Below are 27,084 nucleotides of genomic sequence, written 5' to 3'. Positions count from 1 at the left end.
GCACGGTTCCAAGGGCTGGGGCCAGGCCCCAGGGGAAGGGGATTTAGTTAATTAAATACAAGAAAACAAAACAAAAAAAAAGAACGAACCTATCAAGCCCACTGACATGGATCTGGTTTTCATTTTGAAGGAACTTTTTGTTACTCATTTGTCATCAGCCTAATTCCTCCAAATCCAGAACACTTGGTGTGATGTGATGGCCTTTCCTTCACAGCCAGCAGAAATACTCTGTTTCTCTGGGAAAATGAGGTTATGTCGGGAAGGGGGTCACTTTAGCAAGAAGCAGCTGCAGATGGACCTTGTCTGCCCCCAAAGTGAACGCTTTCCCCCCTGCGCTCGCCCTCGTGCCCTGTGGCGGTGGCCAGGGCGCTGCCGAGGGCATTCACCGCATGATGCCAGCATGGGGAGGGGATGTCCTGCCAAGCACCGTGGTCCACTTGAGCTGGATCCCCCTGTGCGAAGCTGGGAGGGGACTGGGACCCTGCAGGGATGGAGCTGCCTCCTGTCCACCCTGTCCACCCCAGCCTTTCTCCTCCTTTCTCTTTTTTCTGCCTTCCCCTTGATTCTCCTCCACCTCCTCCCTCCTGTCCCAGCCCCTTCCCCTTCCCTCCCAGCACGGCCGGGCGCCAAAGGGACTATGCATCCCACAGCAGCCCTCGCTCCCGATCCTTTCCGCAAGCCCAGGAGCTGCCGAAGGGAAAGCAAAATGCTCCGGTCTTATCTGCAGGGGGAGGCAGGCTCGGTGGGCAGGGTTTGCGTGAAGGCTGCTGGCTTATAAGCAGCCGGCAGCGGAGGCAAAGCTATCTCGCAAGGCACCGAACGGGCCCCCCCTCCGTGCGCTGCTCCCGCCGCGATGCCCCCGGCGCTGGGGCTGCTGCTGGGGCTGAGCCTGGTGGGTGCCCTTCAGCCGGGGCTCGAGCCCCCCCAGCATGACCCCACCGAGGAAGGGGCTGCCCTCTTTGCCAGCGCCTACAACAGCACCGCTGAGCTCGTCCTCTTCAACAGCGTCTCGGCCAGCTGGAATTACTACACCAACCTGACAACTGAAAACGCAGCTCTGCAGGTGGGTGGTGGGACGGGGGTGATGCTACCGCGGGGGTGTCCCCAGCACTGGGGGGGGCTGGTGCATGGAGGGGCACCTGGCATGGTCCCCTTCCTCCTCGCGGGCTCCTGTCTTGGCACCCCAGGATGGCAAACCAGGGCTTGGGCTTGTAGCCCAGGAACTGTGGGGTTTTGCCCCAAATTGACCCTTGGAGAGCCTCTGCCCCAGAGTGACAGCCTTGGTCCCGGAGCAGAGTCTGGGTTATTTTCAGAGGTGGTCACCTCCTCCCAGCACCTTCCACTTTCCTTCCCCCCCTCCCTGAACCAGACCACTGTCCTGTTCCTGTCCCTGTCCGGTGCCATCACGTCCCAGCGCTGTGCCATGCCGGAGCCCCACCATGTCCCAGTGCTGGGTTTGGGGCACACACCAGCAGCCCAAAGTGTGCATGAGCAATGGGGTGGCACTGGGACTGCCACCCCTCATCCCCATGTCCCCAATCCACAGGGGCAAAGCCAGATTTGGGAAAGCACTCCAGGCTACAGGGAATTAGACATCAGCCCAGCTGCGTGCGGGCATAGTCCAGCAGGGAGCAATGCTCGTGCATCCCACAGGCATGTGTGTGTTTTTCCAGGGCTTTAGGTTGGATTTAGCAGGGCAGGGAGCCCTGGCAGCCCCAGGGCTGCTCTTGGGTGGGGGGGGCAGCAGCACAGCCCCTGCCTGACGCAGGCTGGGGAACCGCGGTGCCTGGGCAGGCTGTGGAGGTTTCGCTGGCTCCTGCTGTGCCCAGCACCTGCTGGCTGCCCTGGCATGGGGGGCATGGCCCCGGCACTGTGTGCAGCTTGGGGAGATACCTCCCACCCCCTATAGCCAGTGGTGCACAGGGGTTGGGGCAGCCCCTACACCACCATGGCCCATCTGGGGACCTCAGTATCACCCCCGTGCCCCAAGGGCTGCCACACAGCCCTGAACCCCTCCGGATCCCCCCAGGGACTGGGGCACAGTGTGCCCTGCACCAGGAAAGAAATGTGTCTTTCTGCACAGGGCTGGCTGCTACCAAGCTGGCAGGGCACCCGAGAGCACCCCAGTGCCCCTGCAGCCTTTTCTTGGCAAGCTGATGTGATAGCTGGGCAGGTGCCCAGCATCTGCCGCAGATGTTGGGGTGGGGACCTTGGGGCAGAGCAGGTCCCATCTATGCCAAGTCCAAGGTTAGGGTCAGGAAAGCCCCTTGCATGGACTTGCCAGGCCAGCTTTCACCCTTTCCTATGTTAATAAATGCCCAAAGGTCACAAACAGGAGCTCCCTACCATGCCAAGGCTCCCAACCAGCCCAGGAAGAGGTGGGGATGTGGCCCCTGAGATCAGCCCATGGGGCAGCAGGGAGAGCAGGGAGATGTGAGGTGGGATGAGGAGGCACTGAGTACTAAAGGGTTAACAGCTGCCAGCAGGAGCTGACAGGGTGCATTTGCGGGGGTCTGGGGAAACTTTGGGCCAGGCAAACCCCACACATGCCTATAAGGCAAGAGGGGCTGAGCCAGGCCACCATGGTGTGGGCAGCTCCAGGACCTGCCTCAAAAGGTGGCCCCAGGACAAAGTGGCAGGGGGTGACATGGGGGGCAGGAGACCGACAGCAGGGCAGCAGCCCCCAGCGACGCAGGGGCGGACAGAGGGATGCTGGAAGGTCGGACAGGGAGCTCAGCTGCGGGAGAGGGAGATGCACCATCTCCTGCAAATTGCGGGCCAGGCAAGATGCTGGTGGTGGTGTTGGGGATTCAGGGGCTGCCCACAGGTGCGGAACTTCTTCCTGTGCCTGGGGCAGAGCAGCCCCAGCATCTTGGGCTGCATCCTGCACCGCTGAATCTTCACTCTGCAACCATGAGCAGGGAGGGACTGGGGCGGGAGGCTTCAGTAGGGAGACTTGGGAGATCCAGGGGCCTCTGAGCCCTGCCAAGGGGCACACACACACACACCCAGGAGGGAGCTTCTGGTTGTGGGGGTGAAGGGCCAGGGCTGGTGGGCATGGCTGTGGGGAGGGGGTCTCGGGCAGTGCCACTGGCCTCAGCTCGCTCTGCCAGAGCTGTCATTAGAGTTTAGGGTATGATTTGCCTGACCAAACACAGGCTCCTGTTCAAGAAGATGAAACACAGCTGGACTCTGCTTCCTACAGCTCCCCTGGCTCTGCAGTGGTGTCTGGGAAGGGGTAAAGATACCCTTCATTCAGTGATGCAAAAGCATCTTGCTCCAGTGCAGGGTGCCCCTGGGGCTGGTGCATCCTGGCACAGTGAGGGGTCAGGGCCAGGTGGTACCCGGAGTGATGCTATGGGCAGTGGGACATCTGAGGGGTTGCCCAGCGGTGGGCCGCCAGGGTACCCGGCACTGTCATCATCGCCACCCCTGTGTCCCATGGCTGCGTGGGTGTCCAACCCTGCAGCACTGCAACTCCCTTCCCTCCCTGCTGCCAGCCAAGGGAATGCGAAGATTAAAATAAAACAAACCAGGCTTCTTGGAGCCAGGCTGAAAATGCCACGAATAACAGCTAATGAGCTCCATAAATCACCCCCGGACAGCACATGGACAGCTAACAGGCACTCTGCACCTTCTCCATCCTGCGCATCACCCAGGTCAGGATACTCTTGAAAGATCAGTGTTTCCCAAAAATACAGCTGACACTGGCAAGGCTGGGATGCAACTATCCGAAATACACCCCGTCCCAAAATCACGGCCGCTGGCCTCAGCTCCAGCTGCCTAAATAACCCCCCATGGTGCAGGCAGCTCCCTGCCGTCCCACAGCCCTGGGAAGGGAGGTCGGGGCTGGCAGGAGATGGGTGACAGTGACAGACCCAGAACAGGGGGCTCAGTGCAAATGGGTGCCTCTCTGCAGGATGAAACACAGCGACGGCACTTACAGGGCACAGGCTGCAGGCAGCCAAAGCAGGAACGTACAGATCTAGCAAGAAGGTATAGGAAGGAGAAAAGTGAATGTGGCATTTTTGTGTTTTTCCTTTGGGCTTCTGCAAAGGTGTGAAGCAGCAGGAATAGGAAAAAAACGAAGCCAGTTCTCAGAGCTCCTTCTGAAACTGGGGTCTGGCAGCTGCCAGCACCAGCTGGGACTACGCAGACACCCTGCCCACATGGTATGGACACCCCTGTCCCAGCACCCCCACCCCATCCGAGCAATGACACCCCAGAGCCACCTCCAAAATATCCTCAAAGGCCACCTTAGCGAGTACTCACCAGGACTGCCACAGGCGAGCGGGGGCTGCAGATGTTGCCGCATCAGCTGGAAGCTGATGTCTCTATCTATGAATGTCATGGGCTGGGGACAGGCCTGCCTGCCACCTTGTGTTCCATTCCCTCTGGCTTCCACAAACCCTCGTGGCTCTGAATCCAGCCCCCAAACCATCACCTGGTGGTGGCATGTCCCAGGGCTGGTCCTGAGCCTCTATGTCCCCTCTCACTGGGCAGGTCAACGCATCGCTGGAGGAGCAAAACTTCATGGAGCTGTGGGGGAAGAAAGCCAAGGACCTCTTTGGCAGCATCTGGAGCAACTTCAGTGATCCACAGCTGAAGAAAATTATCAGTTCCATCCAGACCCTGGGACCCTCCAACTTGCCCCTGGAGAAGAGAGAGCAGGTAGGTGAGGTGCCAGCGAAGTGCTGGACATTGCTGGGGTGCTGTGAAACCCCGTAGAGGGCCTTTGCCCAAGCCCCCAAACTCCGTTGCTGGCCTATGGCCCCTCTATTGTGTTTCAGAGGGTCTCCCTGGCACAGTGACGGAGGGGGGAGATGGGGGTGCTGTCTCGGGGGGATCTGGGGTGCCTGCTGGCTCCGTTATCAGCCCTAACCTCACCTCAGAGCTATCCCAGTGGGAACTGGAGATTTCCTGCTTACACAGAACAGCCTTGGGCGTCACCTGGAGACCAGCCAGGCTGTGCCCATGGCCAGGGGCCAGCTGGCTCAACCCCCTGCTCCCCAGGGCTCCTCGGGGATGCCGCCCACGGAAAGGGAGGGCTGCTGCAGCCACCTGGCTCCTGAGCCCTCCCTGCCAGCCCAGAAGTCCTGTGCCTCGGTGGCACAGGTCCATGCTAGGCTCATCAGGACATCCTGAGCCTTCCCCACCACAGCCCTGGGCTTCCAGGGAGTTTACCTAAATGCGACATGATTTTGATTTCTGTGTGTGAAAATGTTGCCCAGGCTGCGGCTGGCAGCCACTTGCCTGTGCCCAAGCGCAGGGACGCTGGCACTGCCACCCCCTCCAGCCTGGCCCACGGCTGCCTGACAGCCCTCCCCACTGAAAGCCTGAAAAAGCCCGGAGGTACAATCCTTCCCAGAGAAGTGCTGGCCCCAATTCCTTCCAGGAAACGCGTCCCTGTCCTCTCCCAGACACAAGACAGCATCATGTCTCCTCGCTGTGCATCAGCCATGTGTCTCCTGTCCCCAGGCAGCTCCGTCCCAAAGCCTGGCCGGAGCAGAGGGATGGGAGCAAAGAGAAGGACGGAGCAGAGGAATTTCCTTCCCTGGGAATGGGCTCCCTGGGCAGCTTCCAGGAAACCTCCTGTTGCTATTGTTTGCTGTTGTTGAAGTTCACAGAAACAAACCCCCCTCCTCCTCCTGCTTTTCTTCTTACTCTTTTTTTACCCGCTTAGATAAACAGGCTGCGCCACAGCCCAGCTGACAAAGAGCTTTATAAATAGCCCTGCCCCGGGACACCACAAGTGCTCGTGCAGCGTTCGAGGGGGGTTCGGCGAGCGGCTCTGCGGGGTTGTCTGTCCCAAAGAACCTCCCTGCTCCCACCATGTGATGGGGGCAAAAACTCTGGGTGATAACATGCTTATCTCGCCAAAAACGTGCTGTGTAAACACACCAATCCTCCTCCACATCCCTCCGGGGACACACACTCTGGAGCTGGGAAGCCTGTAGATCCCTCTTGAAGGGCCATTTCCATCCCATTCCAGCCCCAACATCTTTTCCTTCCCTACAGTACAACACCATCCTGAGTGACATGGACAAAATCTACTCCACAGCCAAGGTGTGCCTGGCCAACGGTACCTGCTGGGAGCTGGAGCCAGGTATGGTCCCCATCCCCCTGCCCCTGTGGGGTGCTGAGCATCCCATGGCCATGAGCTTGTCCATGTGTCGCCACATGAGGACACATAGGTCGGGGTTGGCAGATCCCACCCATGTTCATTGGGATTGTCCTGGCCTGAAATTGGGTATTTGGGTCCAGTGCGATGGCGGGGGCACCTCTGCAGAGCCACTATGGGATGTGACCCCATCTCCTGCCCCTTTCTCATGTCCTACTTGTCCCCCTTCTCCCAGACATCTCAGACATCATGGCCTCCTCCCGCAGCTACAAGAAGCTGCTCTACGCCTGGGAGGGCTGGCACAACGCCGCAGGCAACCCACTGCGTGCCAAGTATGAGGAATTCGTGAAGCTGAGCAACGAGGCCTATCAACCGGATGGTATGAGCAGGATGGGGGGATGCAGGGGGTGGGCAGGGATCCAGGGTGGGAATTGGGGCCGGGGCAATGGGGTGCCCTGTGGCTCTCCCCATCCCACATGCAACCAGGCACCCAGCTTCCATTTCCCCACTTTGGGGAAGGGACAAAAATCCTACTGCAGTTCACCTGGTACCAGATCTTGGGCTTGGGGAGGGGGCAGGCAGCCCCTGGGGGCCAGAGCCAGAGGTTACCACTGCCTCCCTGGCAGGATTTGAGGACACAGGCAGCTACTGGCGCTCCTGGTACGACTCAGTCTCCTTCGAGGATGACCTGGAGCATCTCTACCACCAGCTGGAGCCACTCTACCTCAACCTGCACGCCTTTGTCCGGAGGAAGCTGTACGATCGCTATGGCCCCAAATACATCAACCTGAAGGGTCCCATCCCTGCTCACCTCCTGGGTAAGAGGAGGGACCTGCCCCAGCCTGTACCCAGGGGTGCCGGTGGGTCCAGAGGGGCACACAAGGGGCCATAGTGGGGCAGGGAGGTCCCAGTTATCACTGTGTTTCTCTTCTTCCTGACCTACCACCAGTTCTGCTCCAGCTGTTTTCTCTTCTCAGGCAACATGTGGGCTCAGCAGTGGAACAACATCTATGACCTGATGGTCCCCTACCCTGAGAAGCCCAACCTCGATGTCACGAGCACCATGGTGCAGCAGGTGATGGGCTGAGGGATTCGTTGGTGGCATCAGGGGGACAAAAATGTGGGGTGTTGGGAGAGCATCAGAGGCAATTCCCAGGGCAGGGGCAGCCCCCTCCTCAGCCATAACCCACTGCCTGCTGCCCACCAGGGCTGGAATGCCACCCACATGTTCCGGGTATCGGAGGACTTCTTCACCTCCCTGGGACTGCTGGAGATGCCCCCTGAATTTTGGGAGAAGTCCATGCTGGAGAAGCCAATGGATGGGCGGGAGGTGGTATGTCATGCCTCAGCCTGGGACTTCTACAACCGCAAGGACTTCAGGTGTGTGGGGGTCATGTGGGGCCTGGGTCTACAGGGTAACACTCTCCTCCATCCCCCTTGGTGCTCATCATTTGGGGTACCCTCACCCTGGCCGTGCAGTCCACTCTGTCACCTTCGGGGGTAAGGTCTTGGGGCACCACGCTGCCCTGCCTTCACCTCCACTGGGTTTTCCCCCTGTGCTATGGGGTGCTGCCACCCTCCCAGGGATTGTGGAGGGTCTGTCCCATTGAGGGGGTGCACAAGCAGCTAGGGTCCCTCAGTCAGCTCAGGCAATGCTCTGTTTTTGCCCGGCAGGATCAAGCAATGCACAATGGTGACCATGGAGCAGCTGTTCACGGTGCACCACGAGATGGGCCACGTCCAATACTACCTGCAGTACAAGGACCAGCCCGTCTCCTTCCGCAGCGGGGCCAACCCTGGCTTCCATGAGGCCATCGGCGATGTCCTCTCCCTGTCTGTCTCCACCCCCAGCCACCTCAAGAAGATTGGTCTCCTCAGCAGTGCCACCGAGGACAAAGGTATGGCAGCCCCCCTGGGGAGCTGGGTGTCCTGGAGGGCATGGGCACTGGAAGGGTTTGGGACATGCCAGGGTGGGCTGCAGTCTGGCAATGCAGCCCTGAGCAGGCAAGACTCCACGGCTGATGTGACCCTTTCACCCACGTTCAGTTCCATGCACAACCCCTTCTTGGCTCCATGGGTCCATGTAGGACCCTTCATGGCTCCATCCTCTTCACCTCTGCGGGCAGCAGAGATGCTCCCTGCAGCTCATCTGTGCACTTCCCTTCTCCATCAGAGGTCCAAACCTGAAAACAGCATCTTCATGCTTGATCGGCTTTGACCTTTCCAGCGTTCCCTCCTCCCTCGCCAAGAAACTTCCATGCCAGGAGCTCGCGGTGTAGCTCTGCGGAGGTGGCACTGAGCACTTACATGCACAGTCACGAGGACAGCCAGTGGGTGACGTGTCTGCCTGCCAGCCGGCACAGCAGAGGAGGACTTGTCGCCGCAGGGCACTGCCCAGCTTGGCAAGAGTCTTTCCCCCCACCCAACATCTCTCAGCCAACACGTCAAAGCAGACGGCAGCGGAGGAAACCAAGCGTTCGCAGGCTCCTGCCGCAGGCAGCTGCTTTGCGGAGGAGGGACAGTCCCGGGATCCTCCTGGCTTGTCATTAAATACGTTTCATGACGGGGAAGCCATTGCAGCAGCCAAGAGCGTTGGGCCAATGCTGCATAAACACCACAGAGCAGATGGTCCCTGCCTCAAGGCATCGCTGCCGACTAACCGGCCCTGGCAACCCCACACCACAGCGATGGCAGCCAATAGCCCCTCAGGGCAGCGCTGCCACCCCTCTCTGACCCCACAGCTTCAGCTGGGTCTCCAGCAAGTCCTTCTCCAACCTTTCTTCCCAGGGTTTCCTGGAGGCAATGGGGAAAGCAGATGTCACCATCCCCTGTGCTCCTGATGATATGGTGGTGACTGTCCTAGAGCTGACCCCTGTTCTGGGTCTGAACCCTGAGAGCCTCTGCAGTGGTGTGACAGCCCTGCAGATCAAAGCCCCTTCACCCCCAGGCCCCGGGGTGAGCATGTCAAGAGGGAACCATCAAAGTCACACTGAGAGCCAGGCTGAAGGCAAGGGGACACTGCGCTTGTCATTCCCATTGTCCCCACTCAGTAAAAAGGGACACGTGGTCCCAGGGAGGAGCTGTATCTGGAGAAACCTCCCGTGTCCCACACAGCCTTCTCTAGGGAGCAGAATACACATTGAACTGCTGTCCCCGTGTCTCACCCAGATCTGCTCACCCTCTTGCCCACAAACAGCCTAGTGGTGCCCAGCCAGGCTCCTTCCCAGCCTGGCTCAGGCTCTGTTCTATGCAGAGAGCAACATCAACTACCTGCTGAAGATGGCCTTGGAGAAGATCGCCTTCCTGCCCTTTGGCTACCTCATCGACCAGTGGCGCTGGAACGTGTTCAGCGGCCGCACGCCCCCCAACCGTTACAACTACGACTGGTGGTACCTGAGGTAAAGGGCAGTCACCAGGGGTGGACGGGGGTGTGGAAGCTGGGTCTGTGCAGGGAAGGAAGGAAGGAAGGAAGGAAGGAAGGAAGGAAAAAGTAACCATGGAGATAGCTGGAGAACAGTGGGTAGGTGGGCACGTGTGTGGGACAGACGAGTAGATGAATGGAGTGGGTAGGTAGGTGGATGGATGGAAGGAAGGAAGGAAGGAAGGAAGGAGATACATGGAAGCGTGCTCTTATTGTAACAATTTCTTCAGCGCTGTGCCTTCTCTTCCCATTCCTTGCCTTGATTCTTCTGACCCCTTATTTCCATGCTCATGCTCTTGTTCTCTGTTCTCTATAGAACCAAATACCAGGGTATTTGTGCTCCGATTTCAAGGAATGAAAGCAACTTTGACCCTGGAGCAAAGTACCACATCCCTGGGAACACCCCTTACATCAGGTAGAGGAGGTGCTGGCAAGGGGCCGGAGCCTGGGGCAGCAGGGGGACTGGGGGGCTCAGCTCGGTGGGCAGTGACTGGGATGCGTGGCTCCTGCTCAAGTCACAGAGACTATCCAGTGCTTGGGACCACAAATGGTGGGGAGCTGACATGTGGCTGGGTGTCTTCCCCCACACCCTGGGACTTGTCTGCTTCCCTTGGTCCCCAGCGCTCACCTTCAGGGGCTTTCTCGGCAGGTACTTTGTGAGCTTCGTCCTTCAGTTCCAGTTTCACAAGGCCCTGTGTCAGGCAGCCAAGCACAACGGTTCCCTGCACACCTGTGACATCTACATGTCCAAAGAGGCTGGAGACAAACTCAGGTGGGGACAGAGGAGGGTCGGGACAATCGCCACGGGCAGATGTGTGCGTGGAAGCTGATGGTGTGCAAAGGAAGGAAAGAAGAAAGGAAGGAAGGAAAAGTGGCTATGGAGATGGCTGGAGGAATAGCTTTGCAGATGGATGGATGGATGGATGGAAATACATGGAAGCACTGGGGTGGGGTGAGTGGTCCTCACCAGAGTACTGCTATTGTCCCTGTCATGAGCTCCCACCCAGACAAGAGGTTACTAAAGCACTTTTGGTTCCTATTGACTCCCTGGGTGTTAAAAAATGCACGGATATCTGATGGGGAGCCCTCAGTCCCCATATGCAGGGCAGGTGGGGGCTTCAGAGGCAGTTCCCAGGTTCATGTCCCACTCAGGAATAGCACCTTCAACTCTTGCAATGCTGAGATACCATCACTGCTTTTCTGCCATCCATCCCCTGGCCTCATGCTGGCTCTCGCTGTCCTGCTCCTCTGCAGGGAAGTGTTGAAAGCTGGGTCTTCCAAGCCGTGGCAGGAAATCCTGTTCAACCTCACCGGCACGGATAAGATGGATGCTGGGGCGCTCCTGGAGTACTTCAGCCCTGTCACTGAGTGGCTTCAGGAGCAGAACAACAAGACCAATGAGGTGCTGGGCTGGCCTGAGTTTGACTGGCGTCCCCCTATCCCTGAAGGCTACCCTGAAGGCATTGGTAAGGCTGTGGCTCCATCCTGGGTCTGGCGAGGGGCAGGAAGGTCTTCCAAGGGATGTCACTAACCCTCAGGCAGGACAGTGCTGAGGGAGGGCTCTGCTGTGTGTAGGGGAGGTCCCCATGCCTGGAAAAATAACCAGCCCCACGTGGAGTCCCACAGGGTGTTGCTTCCCAAGAAGAAAGTGCCATTAGCCAACCCTTTGGAGTACCATTTTCTGAAGCTGTGACCCTGCTGCTGTGGTAATGCCATCAGTCATGGTGACAGGTCATCTCTTTCCAGCTGCATCCTTTCTTCTCACATGGGAGGGTCTAGGGCATGCAGCTTGTCTTGTCATCCCATCCTCTGTCCAATGGGACACCCCAGCAGTGTCCCTCTGCCCCCATTTCTTGGCTCAACCTGTTCCCAGGTTGTGGCATCCTTCAATGGACCTGCAGTTCTGGGAGAAGCTCAGCTATGGCTTCACCACGGGGTGATGGTCTTGCAAAGAGAAGGGCTCTCCTGACCTTTCCCCCCTCTTCCCCCATTTATCTCCTCCTCTAGACAAAATAGCAGATGAAGCACAAGCAAAAGAGTTCTTGTCTGAGTACAACAGCACGGCGGAGGCAGTGTGGAACGCCTACACCGAGGCATCCTGGGCCTACAACACCAACATCACCAACCACAACAAGGAGATTATGGTATGGCAATGACCCGGGCTGGGCCGGGAGAGGCAACCTCCAAGGCAGGCAGCTGGTGCCCAGGGTGCGTTCCGAATGAGTCCTGGAAACCAGGGCAGCCTCTGCCCCTAGCCAAGGGGTAACGTTCTCACCCGGGAGGTGTCTTTTTTGTGAAAACCCTCGTCACGCTGTGAGGTGCCCACAAAGGCAGCCGTGGTGGGGTTGCCAGTTACAGCATGCCACGTGGTGCTTCTAGTGATGGCCAGTGTCTCGGGCATCTCCCTGAAGGCATCTCCTCTTCGGTCCCCTCCCGCTCTTGCAGCTGGATAAGAACTTAGCCATGTCCAAGCACACCCTTGAGTACGCCATGAGGGCCAGGCAGTTCGACCCCTCTGATTTCCAGGACCAAAGTGTCACGCGCATCCTCAAGAAGCTGAGTGTCATTGAGAGGGCAGCCCTGCCTGAGAACGAGCTGAAGGAGGTAAGCTGCAAGGAGGCAGCCAGGACGGGTGTCCTTTGCCACTACCCTGTGTGGAGACATGGGCTTCTCCCGACTTTTAGGAAATGCCACCGGGCAGCCACCCCCTGCCTTTGAGGTGATAGTTTTGTACCTTCTACACAAAGCCAGGATGCTTGCCTCCAGGGTTTCCCATCCAAAGGTTGCCTATCCCAGGCTGCAGTGGGGCTTGGCTGCTTGGGTGACAATGGCACATTGCTTGTTGACCTCAGTCCCTCTTGTATTGATTCCACTTCACCTCCATTTGAGGTCACACTTGGCCTTGGAAGGGACCAGAGGAAAACACCTAAGAACATCTCAATGGGCTGTGACTTTCTCCAAGAGCAGGAGCAAGGATAACCAGCTTACACGATCTAATTTTCTTTGCAGTATAACGCCCTCCTCTCAGATATGGAGACCACATACAGTGTAGCCAAGGTCTGCAGAGAGAACAAAACCTGTCACCCACTGGATCCTGGTAAGGTCTAGCAGGGTATCCACTGCAGTCATCTGCAACAGGCCCAGAAAAGAGGGATTTTTTCAATAGGGTCACAAAGAAAGGTCATGAAGGGGCCTTCCCACCTTCTCTGTGATGGCCCCTGAGCAACAGGTTGGGTCTAGCACCATTGCCTCAGTCCAGCCCATCCAACAGCACCACTCTGGCTTCACTGCTCTCTCTCCAGACCTCACAGACATCATGGCCACCTCACGGGACTATGATGAGCTCCTCTTTGCCTGGAAAGGCTGGCGGGATGCTTCTGGGAAGAAGATCAAGAACAACTACAAGCGATACGTGGAACTGAGCAACAAGGCAGCCATGCTCAATGGTCAGTGGCCCGCTCCCTCAGACCAAACATGGTCTTGCCCCCCTAAGAGCAGAGGACTGGGCTGATCATCCAGCTGAGGGTCAAAATCTTGAGGGTGTGGAGGTCCCACCAGCTCCCATGAGATCCATTCTCTGATAGATATGGAGGGAGCTGGGTGTCTGAGCAGCAAGGCAGACTCTTGCCAAGAAGGATGGTGTCTGATGGCTTTTGCTCTTGCCCTACCACAGGCTACACAGACAATGGGGCCTTCTGGAGATCCCTGTATGAGACACCCACCTTCCAGGAAGATCTGGAGAGGTTGTACCTACAGCTGCAGCCCCTGTACCTCAACTTGCATGCCTACGTACGCCGAGCCCTGTACAAAAAGTATGGTGCAGAGCGTATAAACCTGAGGGGTCCCATCCCTGCTCATTTGCTAGGTAAGGGCTCTGCTTGAGCAGAGCTGTGTCTTCCACCAGGCATAGTTTGCTCCAAGTCAGGCCAAGAGTTGAGGCTGGCCTCTGTTCAGCTCTGGCTGAAGGGCCAAGGCCCCATGAGATGGATCTGCAGAGGCCAGCCTGCCCCAGGGAAGGACAATACCCTCAGCGTGACGACAGGCTCCTGCTGCATCAGCCTTGTGCGGGCAGGGCAGGGACCAGGCAGGGCGACCCACCCCACGCAGGAGTAGGGAGTAACTGGTTGCCTTTGCTCTCCTCTCCCTGTCTCCCTCTCGCCATGCATTGTCCTGCTGCACTTCCCAGGCAACATGTGGGCCCAGTCATGGTCCAACATTTTCGACCTGCTGATACCCTTCCCGGATGCCACCAAGGTGGATGCCACCCCAGCCATGAAACAACAGGTCAGTGCTTTTCCAGGCTGCTCTGGGGAAGCCCCTTGGGACCCAGTACCCTTTGGCCATTGCCACCACCTGTGTTGCCAAATGCTCTGGTGCTACCACAAGCCTTCATGCCTCATCCGTGTTCTCCCCTTACCTGAATACACCAAGGGCTGGATCCAGCTCCAGCTGCCCCCAAAAGATCTCCCCTGCCCAGAGGAATGAGGCTGTCCCTGCCTCTTATCCTTCCCACAGCCCTCGGCACCCCTAGCATCCCTCGTTGCCCCTCACCAGGTCCTCTGTCTGCTCTCTCCCCAGGGCTGGACACCCAAGAAGATGTTTGAAGAGTCAGACCGTTTCTTTACCTCTCTGGGCCTCATCCCCATGCCGCAGGAGTTCTGGGACAAGTCCATGATCGAGAAGCCAGCAGATGGGCGAGAGGTGGTGTGTCATGCCTCAGCCTGGGACTTCTACAACCGCAAGGACTTCAGGTGCCCCGTGGGGAGCAAGTGGTGGACCCAGCTGACATGCTGCTGGGGTAGATAGCAGTGTCCTTGTAGAATAAGGGCATGTGGCCTAATGCCACCACAGTGTCTCTTGCCCTGTGGCTGTGGCAGCCCCACTGTGGCATTGTCACTGGTACCCAGGATGCTGGCACTGCTGGCAGGAGCCCCTGTGGTGGATGGAGGGCAACTGATGCCTTCCCTGCCTTGCTATGGAGAACAGTCAGCAGGAGATGCAGAAAAAGAGAGACACCAGCCCCATGGAGTAGGATCAGCCCAGCCTGGCATCAGATGTGGGGTGGGGCACATGGAAAGGGAGGGCAAAGGGAAAAGTAGTGCAAAGGAACGTGATGGTTCCTGGAGTTTTTCACCCCAGCATTGCCCTCCCTTCTCCCCCCAATGCCCATGTCCTGCTCCAGGATCAAGCAGTGCACCGTGGTGAACATGGACGACCTAATCACGGTGCACCACGAGATGGGCCACGTCCAGTACTTCCTGCAGTACATGGACCAGCCCATCTCATTCCGTGATGGGGCCAACCCTGGCTTCCACGAGGCTGTTGGGGATGTCATGGCCTTGTCCGTCTCCACCCCCAAACACCTGCACAGCATCAATCTGCTGGACCAAGTCACAGAAAATAAAGGTGAGCACAACACCACAAAGGGTGTTTGCTGGGGACAGCTGGAAATGCAGAGGGTCAGGGTGGAAGGGCTCAGGGACATGCACGGTGGCTTTGCATGCATGGAGGGGACAGGACCTGGTGGGGACACCTTGCTCTTGGGCAGAATGACCCATACGGGGTGGGAGGGGTGAGGACAGTACTGCCTTGCTCACACCTTCACACCTTGGGCAGAAAGTGACATTAACTACCTGATGAACATGGCCCTGGACAAAATCGCCTTCCTGCCCTTTGGATACCTCATGGACCAGTGGCGCTGGAAGGTGTTTGATGGACAGATCAAGGAGGACGAGTACAACCAGGAGTGGTGGAACCTCAGGTGTGCTTGAATTCAGACCCCTCTTTGGTGCACAGGCCTTGGCCATCATCCCGCTGGGTGTTTTCTCCCTGTGGTCCAGTTGGCTGCAATGGGACACGATGGGATACGTAACCCCTCACGCTGTCCTCACATCCCACTGTGTCCTCTCCCACCGTCTCCACCCCACACTGAGCTAACTCTCCCTCTCCACCCAGGATGAAGTACCAGGGCTTGTGCCCACCAACACCAAGGTCTGAAGATGACTTTGATCCCGGAGCAAAGTTTCACATCCCTGCCAACGTCCCCTACATCAGGTGAGCAAGCAGGGCTGGGGCCAGAGGGACACCACCTGGACACAGAAGCAGGATTTCCAGTTCAGATGCCAGTGATGGCACCTGTTTTCATGGCTGGTGGGATACTTGGTGGCATCATCCTGAGGGTGCTGGGCAGCTCTGTGGACCCTGAAAGAGCTTCAAAGGAGAAGGCTGGAGTTGGGGGAATTTCTCCCTACCCAAGGAAGATGGGCTTACCCATCCAGGCAACCATAAAACACATGTTAAAGGAGAAGTGGCATCAGCAGATTGGACTGAGCTGATGCAGGTGTAGCTCCAAAGCCAGTGATGCTCCTTCAGACCGGGAAGGTGCAACCAGGGGATGAGGGGGACCACATCCTCTCTTGCACAGCCACTAGTAGTGTCCATTCCCATGTCCTCACCCCTCTTCACCCACCCCCAGGTACTTTGTCAGCTTCGTCATCCAGTTCCAGTTCCACCAGGCACTCTGTGCAGCAGCTGGGCACACGGGTCCCCTGCACATGTGTGACATCTACCAGTCCAAGGAGGCTGGGAGGATCTTGGGGTAGGTGTGTGGGCAGGGCAGAGCCAAGACATCTATGTCCCTAAATACCTTAAAGCCAGCCCAGCAAGGCAAAAGGCAATGCAGGCCCTGGTCATCCTTCCCGTCCCTGCCCCAGCATGAGATGCTCTGGTCCCTGGGGTGGGGGCAGGGCGTACCCCGGGGCAGGGGCACCTTGGGCTGGGTGCTGGGGCTGTGATTGCAAAAGCAGCCACTAGATGGTAGCTGGGACCCTGGCAGGTGGAAGGCTCCCTCCTCCTCCTCCTCCTCCTCCTCCTCCTCCTCCTCCTCCTCCTCCTCTTCCTCCTCCTCCTCCTCCACAGCCCCTGTTCCTTAGGGAAAACAACCCCACAGCTTCAAAAAAAGCACCTGCAAAATTAACCCTTTCACCCAGGAACTGCTCTGCATCAGGCTGGATTCACTGGAGGGTTTTAATCCATGTCAGTCCCTCCCTTTCCCCCAAGCAAAACCTTCCCTGTGCCATGGGCTGGCAGCCCTGCAGTGCTGAGGCCACAGACAGCCCAGGGCTGCTGATAACAAAAGCCCCAAGCCCTGGGGAAAAGGGAAGGGCTGGTGGCCGAGAGGGCGATGGGAAGCCCACTGGACCCAATTTCTCCTGCCACAGGGAAGCCCTGAAGCTGGGTTTCAGCAAGCCGTGGCCCGAAGCCATGGAGCTCATCACGGGGCAGCCCAACATGTCAGCTGACGCCCTGATGAGCTACTTTGAGCCGCTCATGACATGGTTGGTGAATGAGAACAAGAAGAACGGAGAGGTCCTGGGCTGGCCCGAATATGGCTGGACTCCTTACACAGGTACGCAGGGCTCAGCCAAGCACAGCAGGTCCACCATGGGGCAGAACTCAGCCCTCACCAGGGCCACGATGGGGCAAGGAGAAGAGAAGGAGCTGTCTTGGTGCCCCTTGGCCACCCTAAAAACCACAGGCTGTTTGGCTGCTTCCTGATTTCCCATGGAGCTAAGTCTAAAGGGCACAGGGCATCCAAGACACCAGCAAAGGGAGAGCTGGTGACCCAACACACCCCAGCCCAGAGCCACCAGCACCAACCACGTCCCCCATTTCTCCCTTTTCCAGCTACTCCAGCCCAAGCCAGCTCTGACCACCAAACTGATTTCCTGGGCATGTCCCTGACCAGCAATCAAGCCACAGCAGGTGCCTGGGTCCTGCTTGCCCTGGCACTTGCCTTCCTGATCACCACCATCTTCTTGGGTGTCAAGTTCTTCTCAGCCAGGAGAAAGACCTTCAAATCCAGCTCAGAAATGGAACTGAAATAAGGCAGCCATCAGCAGGGCAGCATGGACAGGGTGCAAGTGTGGGCATTTGGCCAGGCTGGCATCTATGCAGGGGCACATTTGCCGGTGAAGCCATGGGTTTTCACAGCTCGGGACTCCTCTCTCCTATCAGGTCAGATGTTTTTTTCCACTATGCAAGAACCAAAGCAGAAAAGAGCTATTTATTTATCAATGTCTGCATCAGGGGAAAGAGAAATTCAGGCACCAGCAGGCATGGAGTCGTCATGAGCTGCCCCTGCACCCGAGTCTGGGAGCCAGTCCAGCCTGGGCACCCATCAGTCATCTCCAGCCTGTAGGCAAAGCCACAGAGACTTTGAGTGACAGAGGGTAGTTTGGGGAGGGACAACAGAGCACATTCCCACCCCAGGTTTGCCTGCTGCCAGGCTGTTCACTTGCATGGATGAAAAATAAACCCATGTCTTGTCACCTTCACAGCAGCAGCTCAGCTCCTTCTTGCAGGTGGGCTGGGATCTCAGTGGGACAAGGGCTCTCAAGCAGGAGACCTGCCACCCCAACCCAGTGCAAACACAAATCCCTGGGGACCAGCCTGGCTTTGGGGCAAGCCCACCTGCAGCACCCCCCCTGCCCCCCTCCCCATCACGAAAGCTCAGCATCCCCTTGCAGCATCTCCATCCTTCCCTAAACCGTGGCTCCCACTGCAGCTGACAGCCCATGGGTTCACCGTGGAGCACATGCCTAAGGAAGGGGCTGGAAAGCCCAAACATCCAGACCTGAACTGCTCACAGGGTTGGGGTGTTACCAAGCCCAAGCTGGGACAGGGCTGGAGCTCACGACTGCTGTGGCTCCAGCACGGGTACAACATGCCTTTATGTAAGAGCCTGGGGGCGGGGTTGGGGCTCCAAGGTCAGAGATCACCTCCTGCCCTCCAGCTCCTGATTATCTTGAGATCAGCCATGCCTGAGGTATCCACCCCCCTCCCCTGTCTTTCTTCTGCCTCTGTAAATAAAACTTCGTATTTGTTCTGCAGTGATTAGGTGCAAAACTAATCCCAGGCTGGGGATTATTGCGGCCTTAAAGAGCGTCGATCTGCTGCAGCCCAGAGCAGCAGGGGAAATGAGGGGATCTGAGATGATCCACCCGTCCCCCTCCCATCTGATGGCCTCTGCCCTCGGTCACGTCTTACATGGGGAAACTGAGGCCCGGGAGAGGCCCACTGCACCCGGGGAGAGGAGCAGAAGGCAGGTGCCTGCCCGCCCACGCTCAGGTTTTTGTTCACTCTCAGTCCTCCTCCAAGCACAGCACACCCACAGGAGGTGAAACCCCAACCGCTCTTCTTTCTGCCCTGATCCCCAGACTCGGAGCAGCTGCCCCAGACGCCTGCCCTCACCCCATGTCCTTCCCACAGCCACATCCTGATGTGTCTGCTTTACATCCCAGCACACCGAGCACCCTCCTCTCCCCCCCTCCCCGGCAGCGCGATGCTCACGGAACAGAGACCTGGCACGGTGAGAGCTGGGTTTGAAGCCAAGTGTATTTTCAGTCTGGGAAAGCAGACTGGTGCAGGTGTGCTCCATCCAGCTCAGCTCGACACCGGTAATTTTGACCCCCTGGCTCCTTTCTGCCCCGTTAATGGGAGAAAAGAGGTCTCCAAGATCATTAAGATCCTAAAAGTCTCCTGAAAACTGCTTTCTGGAGGGGAGAAAGAAAAAAAAAACCAATCAGAGCCACACTGAATACTCTCACTCAAGGACTGTAACACAAGCTCAGCCCTAATTAGACATCAGAGAATCTGCATAGGAGATGACTCTGTCCTGCAATGGACACTGGACACAGCTACAAGGGTGGGTGATGGGTGTGCTGAGCTGTGGCTTCCTGCTCAGAGACAGACAACCCAAGCCCACAGTCCATCCCGAAGGCAGGGCTGGACACCAGGCTGCCCGCAGCACAGCTCCGGGGTCCACGCAGGATTGGGGATGGGATGGGGCTGGACACCAGGCTGCTTGCAGCACAGCTCCGGGGTCCACGCAGGAGATGGGGCTGGACACAGGGTTATCCCCAGTCCAGCCCGGGGGGGCTCAAGATCCCACCTTCAGCGTAAATGGAGCTGCTGGGCCGGCGGCGGGGCTGGGGGGGGGGGGGGGGGGGGGGGGGGCAGGTGAAGCTTTGCAGGGCAGTGAGGACCCGCAGTGCCCTGAGGACCCGCAGTGCCACCAGCGCTCTTTTACAAGATACCTTTAAAGCGAGGATGAATTCCCTTCCCCGCTGTGACAACATCTGGAGAGGTTTTGCTGCCTTCTGGCTCCTGCACCACGCTTTCTGCTGAAATTAGGAGGCTTAGTGAAATTACACCCTAAGGAGGAGAAAAACAAAAAACCAAACAACTGTAAAAGCAGAAAAAAAGGAGATTCCCCCTCAATTCACGTAACCCCTTGGCAGGGAACTCAGGATGCAGCGGGTGCCCCAGGCTTGCGGGGGGCTGCCCTGCACCCCCTGCCCTGCACCAGGCGGACAGGGAGGAGATTTGCCTCAAAACCACCTGAATTCAAAGCAAGAAGCACCCGGGGGTTCTCTTTGCCGGCTCGGGGACCCTTTAGGCACCGCAGAACATAATTTTTCCTTTTTTTTTTTTTTTCTTTGGACCCTTACCCGCCGCAGGAGGTGGCGGGGGTCCCCCACCCCGCCCCCTCGGTGCGGGCCCGGCCGAGCCGCTCTATTCTTAGCGCGGAGCGGCCGCGTTCCTGGCATTCCCGGCCCGGGGACAAGCAGCGCCTGGGAATGCGCAGCCACAGCTCGGCAGCAGCCGGGGGCCACCAGCGGGGGCCACCCCGGGCGGGGCAGGTGGGGAGGGGGTCCCGGGGGACAGCAGAAGTGGTGGAGGGGTGGGGTGAGCTGCCGTAGGGACCGGGGACCCCCCAGCTCCCTGCCCGTGGCTCCAGCCCCTTCAAGCCCTGGCTGGCACCATCCTCCCCTCCCTGCTGCCTGAGTGGGGGTAGAGGTGGAACTGGGGGTGAGGGGCAAGTGAGGGACCCCAAAGCCCCCCTCCCCAACCAAACTCAGACTCATGGCTTACACAGAATCCCCTACCTAGCGGGACAGGGGACAGGTCCAGCCCAAGTGAGACACACACACCCCACCCCCAATGTCCTCTCCATCCTCCATCGAGCATGGTGCGCAGAGGTGCCACCCAGGCCTGCAGACGCTTTGCCCCGGGCACCCAGCTGGGTCCCACCCTCACCAGGGGATGCACCCAGGGGTGTGAGCTGGGATGACCCTCTCCCCAGCACCACAGAGACCCCACCCTGCATGGGCAGCATCCCTCCATCCTGCTTCCTGGGAATGCCTCAGCAGTGGGACCCCAAAGCAGGCTCTGCCTGTGTCTCCATGCTGGTGGGGACCATCCCCACCTCTCAGGGTCCCCCTCGAGCTGACACCGTCTCTGCTGAGGCCTCACAGGCGGCAGGGAAAGAACTGCCGCAGGCAAAGTGCTGCAGCCCCGACTGACGGGAGAGCGTGTGGCCAAGCCCTTGGCACTCAGCTCCTCTCCCCCCATGCCCAGCAGGGTTTCCAGCCGAACAGACCTGCTGCAGCCGCTTCCAGCACCCCCCTCCCGCGGCCACATCCTGCCCTGGCCTTCCCTGCAGCATCACCATGAGTTATTGCAGCTGCCTGCTCGCCCCATCCATCCTCCTGGCCCCAAGGACTGCGGGTGAGTCACAAGCCTGCCCCATGCCTCAGTTTCCCCCGCTGTGCGGTGAGGACAGGCAGGATGCCGGTACGTCTGCTGTGAATCAAGCGTGCCACATGCCTGAGCCAAGTCCCTGCAGCTTTTCCTGCCACTTCCCACTCGTAAGTGGCTTTTGTTGGGAAACAACGTCCGTGACTTGGTTTAATGTCACCAAGTCCTTCCCAGGTTTGCAGCCTGCCATCGGGCCTCCCCTGGGATGATGTGGTGGAAAGCCCAGGCTGATGAGGGTTAATTTTGGCTGCACACTTCACCGTTGTTTGTTTTGGGTGGGTTTTTTTTATATACTTCGCAAACAGCGCTGCGGTGAAAGCCTGAAAAAATACGTCAGGATTTGAAGTGGTAGGGCGGAGGAGGGAGCCAGGACAAGGAGCATCCTTCCCTCTGCAAAATCCATTTACAGCCCAAATGCCTCCTTCCCCTGTCACATCCCTGGAGCATCTTCCAAAAGTGAAGGGCAAAGCAGGGACATGAACCATGCCAGGCAGCCGGGACACCCGAGCCTGTCTGGGGACAGCCCTGGTGGCTGCAGGCAGCTTTGGGGACCGTGAGAGCCCCGTCTCTCCCTTGCCGGCTGTGTTTGCAGTGCGGCTCTAATTACAGAAATGTGGAGAAATGCCGTCTCTCGGTTGGCAAACATTTCTCTCGGCAAGCGTCAGCCGGCAGCTGCCGTGCTGGGAATCGAGTGGGCATCCGTCCCCTCCATCCCACACCTCCCACTCCAAATCCACAACCCATTTCACAGCTGTACCTCCTTGCCCAACACACCTGCACCTGCCCAGGGCAGCCCCTCATCAGGTGGGTGATAATTTCCTGCATGGATTATAATTCCCTGCACAGATTATAGTTCCCTGCACTCCCAGGTGGCTCCTTACACACTTGTGCTGCAGGAACAGGGAGGGGGAGGACACCCTTGGGAAGCACCCAGGTCTCCTTTCCCTGGAAATTGGGTGGTTTCCCACTGATTCCACAGGGCATGGGAAGGAAGGAAAGAAGGAAGGAAGGAGGGGAGGAAGGAAGGAAGGAAGGAAGGAAGGAAGGAAGGAAGGAAGGAAGGAAGGAAGGGACGGAAAGGGAAAGGAGCAAAACCTCAAAAACACTTGAGCAGGAGGAAAGGAAAGAACTGAGCAAGGGAGGAGGAGGAGGAGGAGAGTGGGGCAGGGGGGAGAGGATTACTGCTCAGTTGAATTAGAGGGAGCCCTTCAGCTGCCTTGAACAGCAGGAGAATTTGCCCAGAGACCCCAATTCTTCCTATCTGGGATAAAATGTAAGCACAGGATTAACTGCAAGCATATGCTTAAGACTCGGGGAATTGAAAGAAGTCTGGGCACAAAGTGCTCCAAGGCAGGGAGGCAAGGCACGGACCAGCCTCATGGATGAACCAGCTCTGGAGGGATGCACTGGGGGACTGGGAGAGCTGGGGGAGGGGGGGGGGGGGGCGCGATTGGAAGAGCCACGGGGGCACTGGAGTCTCCTGGAGGAATGAGATAACTCAACTCCATCTGCGAGGGCTGTATGGGGAAAAGGGTCGGTAAAAGAGGCTCTTCCATCAGCCACATGATGGGATGAGACTCCCTGCCCAGAGAAAGGGGGATCAAAGTGGCCCCACTGCCATGTCTGGAGCAGGACAAGCCTTCCTGCGGCCACCCCCCAGGCTCAGCCCTGGCAGAGGGGCTGGGGAGCCCAGGACCGTGCCTGGCCCCTTGCCCAAAGCCCCACCAGTGCCCCTGCTTTGTGGACCTGCTCCCCGCGGGAGGGGGGGGGGGGAGGGGGAGGGGGGGCTGCGAGCCGGCACGTGCCCTTATCATCAGACACATCCGTGTCCATGTGATGTGTCCATGAACATCCCGGACTGATTTATGGGATGAGAGAAGGGCAGAAGGCCAACCTTAAATCCTGACTGCCTGGTGATTAATAATCATAATTATGATCATATTAGCTGTAGTAATAATAGTTTGCTTTCCCTTGCAGAACTGGTCATCCAGGAATCTCAGAGTGGTTTCACAAGTCCAAGTGACCAACGTCCCTATTTTCTAGTGAGGAAATTGCGGCACAGAGCTGTCTCCCTTGAGTCACCCAGTATATCAACAAGAAAACAGAGAAGCAGGAGCCTGGACTCCGTGTCCCTCCCTCCCCCATGCTATTAAGCTGCATCTGTGTAATATAGAGCAAAACATCCTCCACGACTCGCAGTAAATCACGGCAGAGGCAGTGTGCAGAGTGGATGGGGGAGATAATGGGTTTTTCACCCTCTTCAACAATAGAACAAGTTTTTCTCCGCTGGGGAAGGCTGACTTCTATGAGACACAGAGATAAAAGCAGCACCAGGGCTCCGAAATGGACCTGAAAGGGCACGAGCACTTGCATTACTGGCCCAGGGACAGGAGGCAACTCCAGCAGGCAACGCTGCAGGTCGAGTGCCCCACGGGCACGGCCCCATCCCCATGTATATTGCTGAGGTGCACTGGAATATTAATTGAAATCCCAGCAAAACACTCCTGCTGATGATAATGGACCATAATCCTCTTAGACCAATTTCATGCCTGAAAAATTGTGCATAACAAAATAATAATAGAAAGGCCCTCAGTGGACACTGCCCTTAGCAGTGGACCCGGAAGAAGAGGGCTGGCAGAGGGGATTTCTCGGGAAGGGAGCGGGTCCCCTTGGCCTTCACCCCAGAGGGGCACGGAGAGGTGGGCAGGGGAAGAGCTGAACCTGGGGCTGGGTCAGGGCAGCGCCGCCCTGGGACCCCCATGTCCCACGGAGACCCGGGTACCCACCGGCCGCCCTCTGCCCTACAGAGCCCACGGGACCCCGGGCCCCTCCGGACCCTCCGTGTCCTCCAGCGACCCCTCCGTGCCCGCAGAGCCCTGTGCCCCCCATGCCAAGCCCCTCCCCCACACAGGCAGCAGCCCCCCCCCCCCCGCCCGGCCGCCCTGCCCGGCCCTTCAGCACCGCCGCGGCTGGACAGCGCCGGCGCGGGGCCCCGCCCGGCCCGCGGCCCCCGACCCCCCGGACGCCCCCGGACCCCCCCGGGACACCCCCCCGGGACCCTGCACCTCCTCCCTGGCACCCCCAGCACCACCAGCCTCTTTCTCCCTCTGCACCCCCCGTCAGCCCCTGCCCTGCCCCCCTGTGCCTAACAGCACCCTCTCCCTGCTGCACCCCTGCACCCCCTCCTCCGCTGCACCCCTGCATCCCCTCCTCCGCACCTTGCGCCCCTCAGCACCCCCTCCTCTGCTTCTGCACCCCTGCACCCACAGACATCCCCCCCCAGCACCTGCACCCATCGGCACCCCCTCCCTGCCTCTGCACCTCTGCATCTCCTCCTCCGCCCCTGCACCCCCCGCACCACCCCCTGCACCTTAGTACCACCTGCCGCCCTCCTCCACCCACCACCCCCTGCACCCCCTCCTCCAACAACCCCGGCACCCCATCCCCACCCTCCTTCACCATCCCCACCCCCAGCTCCCCGCACCCCCGGCACGTCCTCCCCAGCACCCCTCTCCAGCACCCCAGCCCCCTCCCTTCACTACCCCCTTCTCCAGCGCCCTCAGCACCCTCACCTGCGCTCCCACACACACCACCCCCTCCCCAGCACATCCTTCTGTCCCAACACACCAACCCTCCTGCACCCCCTGCCCCCGTGCCCAAGGACCCCGTCGCCATCCCCCCAAGTACCCCCTGCCTCAGCACTCCACCTCCATCCCCCTAAGTAGCCCCTGCCCCAGCACCCCCAAAGTCCCCACCTCCATCCCCCCAAGTACCCCCCTGCCTCAGCACCCCGAAGTCCCCACTGCCATCCCCCAATAACTCCTTACTCCAGCCTGCCAAGGACACCACCTTCACCCCAGCTCCCCCATCCCAGCCCCGCAAGGACCCCGCCTCCACCCCAGCTCCCCCCGTCCCAGCCCCCCAAGGACCCCATCTCTACCCCTAACTCCCCAAGTCCCAGCTCCCCGAGGACCACAACCCCACCCCCAGCACCACCTGCTCCCCGCCGCGCTCCGCCCCGGGCACCCCGGTCTGCGGGGCCGTGGCCGTGCGGGGCCGGGGCCGCGGGGCGCTGGGCTGTAAGGGGAGAGCCGGGGGGCGCGGGGGGGGCGCAGCTCCCCGGCCGGCAGCTGTTGCTCTGCCGACAGCTCCCCGGAGCCTCCGGCGGGCCGGGGCAGCGGTGACTAAGCACTTTGGGGATTTCTACTCTTATTATTTTATTCTATTATTTTCTCCCCCTTCCGAGCGGGTCCTCCCCCCCTTCCCTCCCCCACGCCCCCACCCCCATCCTCCCCGGCCGCCCCCTCCCGGAGCCGGGCGCGGCAGGGCGGGCGGAGGGGTTCCCCCTTCCGGCCACCGGGAGCATGGGAGCCCCGGCCCGGCTGGGCTCCAGAGCTCGGCCAGCCCTGGGGTGAGGCGGAGCGGGGCCGCGCCGTGCCGTGCCGTGCCGAGCCGCGCCGGGGCCGGGCCGCGCTCCCCGCCGCCTCCGCGGCAAGTTCGGCCGCTGCCGGGGCGCGCAGGGCGGCGGCGCGATGCCGGTGCGCCGGGGCCATGTGGCCCCCCAGAACACCTACCTGGACACCATCATCCGCAAATTTGAAGGGCAAAGTGAGTACCGGCACCCCCGGCACCGCTCCCGCCCCCCACGCGGCTGCGGGCGCCCCCCTGACTTCGGGGCACAGTGGGGAGCGGGGCGGGGGGGGGGGCAGGCGGAAGGGGAGAGCGTGGCCACCCGCGGGTGTCCCCGGGGAGATGAAGGCACCCCTGTGACCTCCCGGGGGGGCACGGGACAGGGGTGGGTGACAGCCAGGCGGTGTCCCCGCGGGTATTTATAGCCAGGGCGGCACAAGGGGGATGAGCGGTTCCGATTCAGGGGTCCCCCAGGGGCCAGGGACCCCGCAGCCCCGCGCTGGGAGGGGGTCCTCGGGGGGGTGGGAGGGGGTCCCCGGCTGGCAGGGCTGGGGGAGAGGGGGGTGCAGCAGCGCAGACGGGCTCGCTGCCTGTTTGCCTTCAACTCCGCTGCTCGGCGGCAGCCGTCCCTGGTGAGATGTTGCCATTTGCTGTTGCTCGCAGTAATCCCTTTATATGAATTTTTGGGCTGGTTTCGTGTCGAATATAGCGAAGAGTTCGTGCGCGTCAGGGAGCGCTGGGGTTGCGTGCGGCTGGGTGGGGGCCGAGGGGAGGCGGCGGGGGCTCCGCACCCACTGTCTGGGCACCCCGATGGGGCTGGGTCCCTCCTACGCTGCCAGCGATGAGGGAGGGGAGTGGGGGGACGGAGTTCCCCAGCAGCTGTGCTCGGGGGTCTGCCGTGGGGTGCTGGGGCTGCGCACACCTCCCTGCGGCTTGCTGGGGTTTTTCTCCGGTGTCCAAGTTTGCTGGGTGGGCAATCGCCCTAGCGCTGCCATCCCTGCCGGATCTGCGCTGCCCTGGCAGTGAGTGATGTGACCCTGGGGACAGAAAGCGAGAAAAACTGTCCCTGGTTGCTATCAGTCCCCACTGGGAAGCGGCGGCTGGGGAGCAGCGGGGGCAGGCGGCGAAGCGTGCCAGCGGGGAAGCAGCCAGGGCCCCTGGTCCCTGCCCGCTCCCTGCCTATGCTCTGCCAGACATGTCGGGCACCAGCTGGGCTCTGCCAAGACATCGCCCCGCGCTCCCCTGCAGCAGCTCCCTGGTGTGACAGGTGTTGGGAGACACTAAACTGCCCCCCCCCAGCCACACTGGTGCCACAGGCAGTGTGCTCTCCCCTGCTTGTGGGTGCCTTCACCCCGCCCGCCGCAGCTCCCACGGGTGCAGCTGCACCCAGCGAGGCCCAACACTTCCCTCCCAGGATGGAGCAGAGCCCCAGTACCATGGGGGCAAGGGCAAATCTGCAGGTGAGGGCAGGGCAGAAAGCAAATCTGGGGTGAAAATCCCTCCCAAGGAGAGCTGGCTCTGCAGCTCCTTC

General features: G+C 59.6%; 2 protein-coding genes and 1 long non-coding RNA gene across 6 annotated transcripts in view; 2 read left to right on the top strand and 1 right to left on the bottom strand.

Annotated features, from left to right (window-relative positions):
• On the top strand, positions 1–18,423 carry ACE (angiotensin I converting enzyme). The gene is made up of 25 exons (XM_056362454.1): positions 1–1,063; positions 4,504–4,671; positions 6,019–6,106; positions 6,357–6,500; positions 6,748–6,939; positions 7,099–7,196; positions 7,329–7,501; positions 7,796–8,019; positions 9,375–9,519; positions 9,859–9,957; positions 10,192–10,314; positions 10,797–11,008; positions 11,550–11,686; positions 11,988–12,146; positions 12,552–12,639; positions 12,845–12,988; positions 13,216–13,407; positions 13,729–13,826; positions 14,121–14,293; positions 14,725–14,948; positions 15,159–15,303; positions 15,498–15,596; positions 16,018–16,140; positions 16,763–16,950; positions 17,229–18,423. The coding sequence occupies exons 1-25, from the start codon at positions 854–856 to the stop codon at positions 17,426–17,428; spliced, it is 3,846 nt and encodes a 1,281-aa protein (XP_056218429.1). The 5' UTR covers positions 1–853; the 3' UTR covers positions 17,429–18,423.
• A 474-nt stretch (positions 18,424–18,897) lies between these two features.
• Positions 18,898–26,092, bottom strand: LOC130160163 (uncharacterized). Of its 2 annotated transcripts, none has more exons than XR_008825953.1 (3): positions 25,718–26,092; positions 19,640–19,757; positions 18,898–19,096 (listed from the first exon to the last, which is right to left on the bottom strand). It is a non-coding gene; the product is annotated as an uncharacterized LOC130160163 (long non-coding RNA). The 2 variants fall into 2 exon arrangements; XR_008825952.1 differs by lacking the exon at positions 25,718–26,092 and adding an exon at positions 25,140–25,426 and having other exon boundaries at positions 18,901–19,096.
• Positions 25,514–27,084, top strand: part of KCNH6 (potassium voltage-gated channel subfamily H member 6) — a 34,668-nt gene continuing 33,097 nt past the window's right edge. Inside the window, exon 1 of one of the 3 annotated variants that reach the window (XM_056362452.1) lies at positions 25,514–25,751. In XM_056362452.1, the coding sequence (XP_056218427.1) occupies positions 25,676–25,751 (76 nt within the window). In that variant the 5' untranslated portion in view covers positions 25,514–25,675. The remainder of the gene's footprint in view (positions 25,752–27,084) is intronic. The other 2 variants (XM_056362450.1, XM_056362451.1) reach the window with 2 other exon arrangements.

Source organism: Falco biarmicus, chromosome 17 (assembly GCF_023638135.1).
Source record: "Falco biarmicus isolate bFalBia1 chromosome 17, bFalBia1.pri, whole genome shotgun sequence".
In the NCBI taxonomy this organism is placed as follows: Eukaryota; Metazoa; Chordata; class Aves; order Falconiformes; family Falconidae; genus Falco; species Falco biarmicus.
Note: the sequence above shows the minus strand (reverse complement) of the source record. Positions and strands in the feature narration are given on the sequence as shown.

What these genes read in the sequence shown, in the direction of transcription:
- ACE (XM_056362454.1), top strand. Translation starts at nt 854, where the DNA reads ATGCCCCCGGCGCTGGGGCTGCTGCTGGGGCTGAGCCTGGTGGGTGCC. An exon ending in CGAGCACCATGGTGCAGCAG is followed by an intron (nt 7,197 to 7,328) that starts GTGATGGGCTGA and finishes GCTGCCCACCAG; the next exon opens with GGCTGGAATGCCACCCACAT. An exon ending in GAGGCTGGAGACAAACTCAG is followed by an intron (nt 10,315 to 10,796) that starts GTGGGGACAGAG and finishes GCTCCTCTGCAG; the next exon opens with GGAAGTGTTGAAAGCTGGGT.